The sequence below is a fragment of the Plecotus auritus genome (assembly GCF_963455305.1).
Source record: "Plecotus auritus genome assembly, chromosome: 10".
NCBI lineage: Eukaryota > Metazoa > Chordata > Mammalia > Chiroptera > Vespertilionidae > Plecotus > Plecotus auritus.
Window position 1 is genome coordinate 15,124,334 of NC_137785.1, and position 5,939 is coordinate 15,130,272.

At 56.2% G+C, this 5,939-nt stretch overlaps 1 protein-coding gene across 1 annotated transcript; it reads left to right on the top strand.

The window, feature by feature from the left end:
- Positions 1-2,069: 2,069 nt before the first annotated feature.
- Positions 2,070-5,488, top strand: ZNF296 (zinc finger protein 296). The gene is made up of 3 exons (XM_080644739.1): positions 2,070-2,453; positions 2,664-2,813; positions 4,421-5,488. The coding sequence occupies exons 1-3, from the start codon at positions 2,156-2,158 to the stop codon at positions 5,389-5,391; spliced, it is 1,419 nt and encodes a 472-aa protein (XP_080500865.1). The 5' UTR covers positions 2,070-2,155; the 3' UTR covers positions 5,392-5,488.
- Positions 5,489-5,939: the final 451 nt, after the last annotated feature.

The following is a 5,939-nucleotide window of genomic DNA, read 5'->3' on the forward strand; positions in this document are numbered from 1 at the left end:
GGCAGACCAGCAGTCCAGATACTCAGGAACCTCGCTGCTCTGGGCTCAGACAATACACTTCCACACGGTTTCACTAAGGCAGGGACTTTGTGAGCCTCTGCTTCCTACTAGCTCCCCAAGGTTTAATGGCTGGCGCAGTGAGGCCCCCTACCAATATCTATTGAAAGAATGCCCAGTGCAGGAGCTCAATGCATATTTGTTGACTGAATTAGGAAAGAACAGGGACTCTGTTTATGAACAAGACAAACTGGACTCCTGCTTTCTCATAACTGCATTCTAGGGTGGCTGGGAGGGACAGAATAAGATAGATAAATGAGCAAATCGGGCCTTGTTGGTGATGTAAAAGGAATAAAATAAAGGCAGTGGATCGTGGGTGGCAGGGTTGGTGAGCTTCTTTAATTGGGTGGTCAGAAGGTGGCAGTGAAGAAACCAACTCAGGTAACATCTGGGGAAACGAGGCCCAGGAGGGAACTGGGGACAGATGGAGGTCATGGAGTGTAATTATAAGGCTTAAAAAAAAAAAAAAAAAAAAGGCTTTAAGCAGGGTGGGGCTACTGGTACCTTGGTCAAGGTGGCCCCTGGCTCTCAGGAGGACAATTCAGCCACCCCTGAGGGAGATCTGAATAACATAACAATGTGAGGAACCCTGACCCTGAGGGGCCAGGAGCAGAGCTGGGGGGGGGGGGGGGAGAAGGGGCGGGGGGCGGGAGGCAGCCGGGTTAGTACATGAAATCCACTAGGTGCTGGAGTGCTGGGCTGGGGAATCTGGGGGAGGACAGACTGGGGCCCTGACTTTAAGGAGCCTTGTATAGGGTGGGGGAAGGGAGAAGACAGTCAAGAAACCGTTCTGTATTATGATGTGGTTGGTGTCAGGAAGAAAAGAAAACTTGTAAGGGTTGGAGGGTGGGGCAGGGTGTTGATGCCACTTCAAACAGTGATCTGAAAGAGCTGCTTTGAGGAGGGAAGTTCAAGGAGGCCCTGTGGAGAGAGGTAAGACAGTTGGCTATTTGACTTTTATGGCTATTCCAGGTGTAGGAGCAGAGTAGATATGTACATGATCATAATCCTCTTCTGCTCAAGCCCCCAAGACTCACCTCTCCAAACACCAAGACTTTCAAGTGGTCAAAAGACCCTCTCACAGCTAACTCCATTTTCTCATGGAGCTCAAACCCCCCTCCTGTCCGTCTCCTCCCTTTATTATTCTATTTATTTATTTATTTATTTATTTATTTATTTATTTATTTATTATTTTGTATAGCAAAGGTGGAAATTTATTGAAGAACAAGCACAGACTCTCACGTGGGGAAGGGATAAGAATCTCACAGCACAGACTCCCACGTGGGGAGGGGGAAAGAGTCTCCCCTCCTTGTTATTCTTGAACAGAGACTGGCTGACTCCCTCACATCCCTCAGGTCTCAGCTCCACCATACCTTTCCCTGGTGTGGGAAGAAAATTGAGGCCCCCCCACACACGTCACCCTGCCCCTTTATAACCCTTCCTAGCTTTGTTTGGCTCCAGGTGACACTGGTCACCCAGGAAGGCACTCTATTTTACATAGTTATCTTGTTGAGCGCAGTCTCCCTGAACCAGTAAACTCGGGGCGGGGCGGGGGGGGGGGGGGGCAGGGATTTTTGTCTGTTGGGTTCGCTGCAGTATCCCCAGTGCTTAGAACAGTACCTGGTGCACAATAGGCACTCAATAAAGGTTTGCCCAGTGAATTTTTATTACGTATTTACTGAAAGAGTCCAAGATACTGTTAGGGGCATAGTTAGAAACATAGCCCCTACCATTTTCTCCCTCCTGGGTGTTTGTGGGGATGCTGTGCCTCAGTTTCACCAGCCCTAAAACGGGATCTGAAATAGCTGTTTCTACGCTGGCCGTGTGAACTCGGTGTCATTAGGTGTAGTCATTAAGCCAAACCCGGTGGGCACGGCTCAGACTGAGTTGGGCCTCCAGCAGGGCCCCTGCGGGCCGCCCCTTCTTCTCCCATCAGGCCCCGCCCCGGTGGGCGGAGCCACGGCCGGGCCAGCACGTGTAAAAGTTCGCGGCCAGTCGCCGCAGTCACTCACCTGAGCGTCTCAGCCCGAGCGCACACGCCTCGCGCGCCTTCCGCCCGCCAGCCCTCCAGCTCGCCGGATCGTCCGGACCGCGACCCATGTCCCGCCGCAAGGCCGGCTGCGCGCCCCGCCGAGTAGACCCGGAGCCCGCCGCCTACTCAGACGACGAGACGGAGATGCGGGACCTGGTCATCGACGTGAAGCCCGAGCCACATTCGTGGCCCCTACAGGCCGCGGGGCTGCAGCGGTGTTCCTCAAAGGAAGTGCCCGCGCCAGGCCGGCTCGAGGGCGAACCCCGCTACTGCCCTAGCCTGGTGCCCGCCGCCGATACCCTCCTCGCCCTCGGCTCACAGAACCAGTCGGCGCCGTGGACTTCTCAGGTCCCTAATCCTCACGGTAAGAGCCCCCTGTACCGGGCCCCACTACCCTCCCCTTTCACTCTCGGGTGGGACGCCCTCCTCCGGCACCGCTCCACGTCCCCTGCCCCTGCCATATTTCCGTAGCTGGGTCCTGGCTCCCTTCTCACCTCCGGGTTTCCCCTCTCCCTCGGAACCCCCAGCCTGTTCTGGCCCCACCCCATGTTCACCACCCGCTTCCTCCCTGCAGACCGCCAGCCCTGGACTGACAAACACACAGATACGTTGACCTGCGGCCTCTGCCTGCAGACCTTCCCGCTGAAGGCCATCACTGCTTTCATGGACCACAAGAAGCTGGGCTGTCAGCCCTATAGAGGCCCCAGCCCTTGCCCGGACTCAGGTGAGTAAAGCTGGGTTGCAACCCCCTCTCAAGTTCAAGGGCCCGGCTTCCTGTGGGAGAAGGGGCTGAGCTGGACAGGCGGGGCAGTGAGCAGTACTTCCCCTTTCTGGCTCCCCATCGGGTGTAGCCTAGGCGTGGCCAGGGCCTGCCCTGTCCTAGGGCTGGGACTAGTGGTGGTGAGAGGGGTGGGGGCAGGGCTGGGCAGGGAAGGAGGATGGCCCACTGGGTGTGGCCAGCCCCAGAAGACTGGTCTGGGGACTTGCCACACACGCCCCCCCAATCTGGTTTCACTTCTCCTTCCCCTTGGCCAGAAATAACTGGCCAGGTGGCTGGACCAGTGTGGCAGTAGGGGGACCCTGGGGAGGGCAGTGGTCTGGGGGAGGGGCGGCCTGAGGCCAGCTGGAAGGGTAGTTAGTGTTGCCCCCTCCCCTGGAATCTCCCAGTCCTGCTTGCTGGGAAGCCCCTGGTTTGAGCCAGGTCCTCCTGTCTGGGCACCTGGGTTCCTTCTCTTGGAATGGAATTAAACCCTTACCATGGAACTAGACTCAAGATTTTCAGCTTCCAGCCTATAAACTGGGATTTTCTCAAAAGGGCTGGGCCACAGGGAGGGTCCTGTATTGAAAGGAAGAGCTGTGATTTGAATCCGCTACAGAGTGTGAGCAGGGAGGGGCAGTGATGGGATTATTGGAACAAAACAGAGACTCTTGGAGGATTGTGGACTCAGCCCAGCTAATGTTTACTGAGAGATTACATGGACCCAAACTTTCAGTTGTTCCCCATTTGAGGTCACAACACCCCTAACAGGGAGAGGATCCCCATATTCTAGCAAGTGTGGAAACAGGCTCAAAGAGGGGGTTCTTATAAAATGTTTTTGATTTTAATTTTTTTGTTTTTTGTTAATCTTCACCTGAAGATATTTTTCTATTGATATTTAGAGAGTGGAAGGGGGAGGGGGGAGAGAAACATCGATGTGAGAGACACATGGATTGGTTGCCTCCTGCATGTGCCCTTCCAGGTACATGCCTTTGACTGTAATCGAACCCGGGACCCTTTGGTTCGCAGGCCAACGCTCTATCCACTGAGCTAAACCAGCTAGGGCTATCACACTGGTTGTGGTCACTTGGAGCAAGGCCTTCTTGATCCCCCAATATGAAATAGCACTCCCCGTCCCTCACTCTTTAACTTTTTTTTTTTAACTTTTTCACAAAGATTTCCTTCTTTTAAAGTTGATTTGTACCACTTACTCATGCATTCATTGGTTGCTTCTTATATGTGCTCTGACTGGGGATTGAACCCACAACCTTGGTGTATGGGGATGATGTTCTATCCAATTGAGCTACATGGCCAGGAGGGCATCTCAATGATTTTCAAGCATAGAAAGAACCCTTGCATACTCATCATCCACTCCAGATTTTCCTTGCTTCTTGTCCATCTACCCCCCTCCCTGAACATCAGCTTCCTGGGAGAACATCAGTTTTCCCTGTCCTCTTGCCATTTTGGGGCCCTAGAACATAGCCTTTCCCACAGAATGTGTCCATCTGGCAAGCTGTGACCTGCAACTGCCATGCCTTTTACCCTTCACACTAACACCCAGCCCATCTCTGCAGAACTTGAGAACCTGAAGACCTTGATTTGCCTCCGCTGTGGCCGACAATTCACCAAGGCCTGGAAACTGCTGCGCCATGCCCAGTGGGACCATGGACTGTCCATCTACCAGACAGAATCTGAGGCCCCAGAGACTCCACTGCTGGGCCTGGCAGAGGTGGCTGCAGCCATGTCAGCAGTGGTGGGGCAGGAAGTGGAGGCCAAGGGCTCCCGGGCAAACAGCCTCCCCCGGCGGAGCCCCACCTGCCCTGTGTGCATGAAGACCCTCAGCTCCTTCAGCAACCTCAAGGTGCACATGCGCTCGCACACAGGCGAGCGGCCCTATGCCTGTGACCAGTGTCCTTATGCCTGTGCCCAGAGCAGCAAGCTCAACCGCCACAAGAAGACCCACCAGCAGCTGCAGCCTCAGAGCCCCTACATGGCCAAGGCCAGTCACGAACAGGCCTCAGCTGCCCCTCCGGAGCCAGCCGCCCATGCCGCTGCCCCAGCCAGGACACTCCTGTGCAGCCGTGAAGGGGCTGGAGCTGCCGACACAGCAGGTGTGCAGGAACCTGGGGCTCCAGGTGGTGGAGCTCAGGCTGGTCCTGGTGGGGACGGTTGGGGAGTTGCCAAGAAGGAAGAGAGAATCAACTCTGTCCAGATCCCAGAGAAGTTGCCCAAGAAGACTCCAAAGACAGTGGGCAAGAGCCATGGGCCTGGGGGCAGATGTGAGTTCTGTGGGAAACATTTCACCAACAGCAGCAACCTGACTGTGCACCGGCGCTCACACACCGGGGAGCGGCCCTACACCTGCGAGCTCTGCCCCTATGCCTGTGCTCAGAGCAGCAAGCTGAACCGCCACCGCCGCATGCATGGTCTGGGGCCCGGCGGTGCCCGCTTTGAGTGCCCCCACTGCCGTGTGCCCTTCGGCCTGCGGGCCACCCTGGACAAACACCTGCGGCAGAAGCACCCCCAAGCAGATGGGGAGGCCTGAGTGGCAGGAATGCCCTTCCCCCCTGCTGTCCCTGGTACCACTGCTACCATATCTGTTGATCATGTCCTGCTGTGAATAAACCCTCCCTCCCTGTAGTTATACACGTGTGGACTTCGCTTTCTCGGGGCATCTGAGGTGGGGCAGGAGGCTTTCCCTCCTTGGGGTGGACGGCTGGACAGACCGGTTTGGAATGAGGGGGTGAGGGAAAGGCCGGCCCCCAGTGCCTGTGGCTGGGCAGGACTGGCACAGAAAGCCGTGCTCCCGGTTCCCGATGTGGGCGAGGGCAGGGAGAGGCCTGGACCTGTCACCAGAGGCCCTGGGCAAAGTCCTGGCCCATCCTCCACATGTGGGTGCTGGGCCCTTTTCCTACTGGATGGAGCCCCTGCCCTCACTGGGCCGCAGGCACAGATGCAGTCAAGCTTCCTACACAGGCAACACTGGCACCTGTCCCCTCACTCCCAGGAAGCTCCCCCCCACACACATGGCTGGCTGGTGGACAATGGAGTTTGGGAGCCTGCACCCAGCACACGGATGACACTGAGGCCAAG

Excerpts from the sequence above, each read along its gene's own strand:
- ZNF296 (XM_080644739.1), top strand. The coding sequence starts at position 2,156 with ATGTCCCGCCGCAAGGCCGGCTGCGCGCCCCGCCGAGTAGACCCGGAG. Across the intron at positions 2,454-2,663 it reads TCAGGTCCCTAATCCTCACG|ACCGCCAGCCCTGGACTGAC; the intron begins GTAAGAGCCCCC and ends TCCTCCCTGCAG. Across the intron at positions 2,814-4,420 it reads CAGCCCTTGCCCGGACTCAG|AACTTGAGAACCTGAAGACC; the intron begins GTGAGTAAAGCT and ends CCATCTCTGCAG.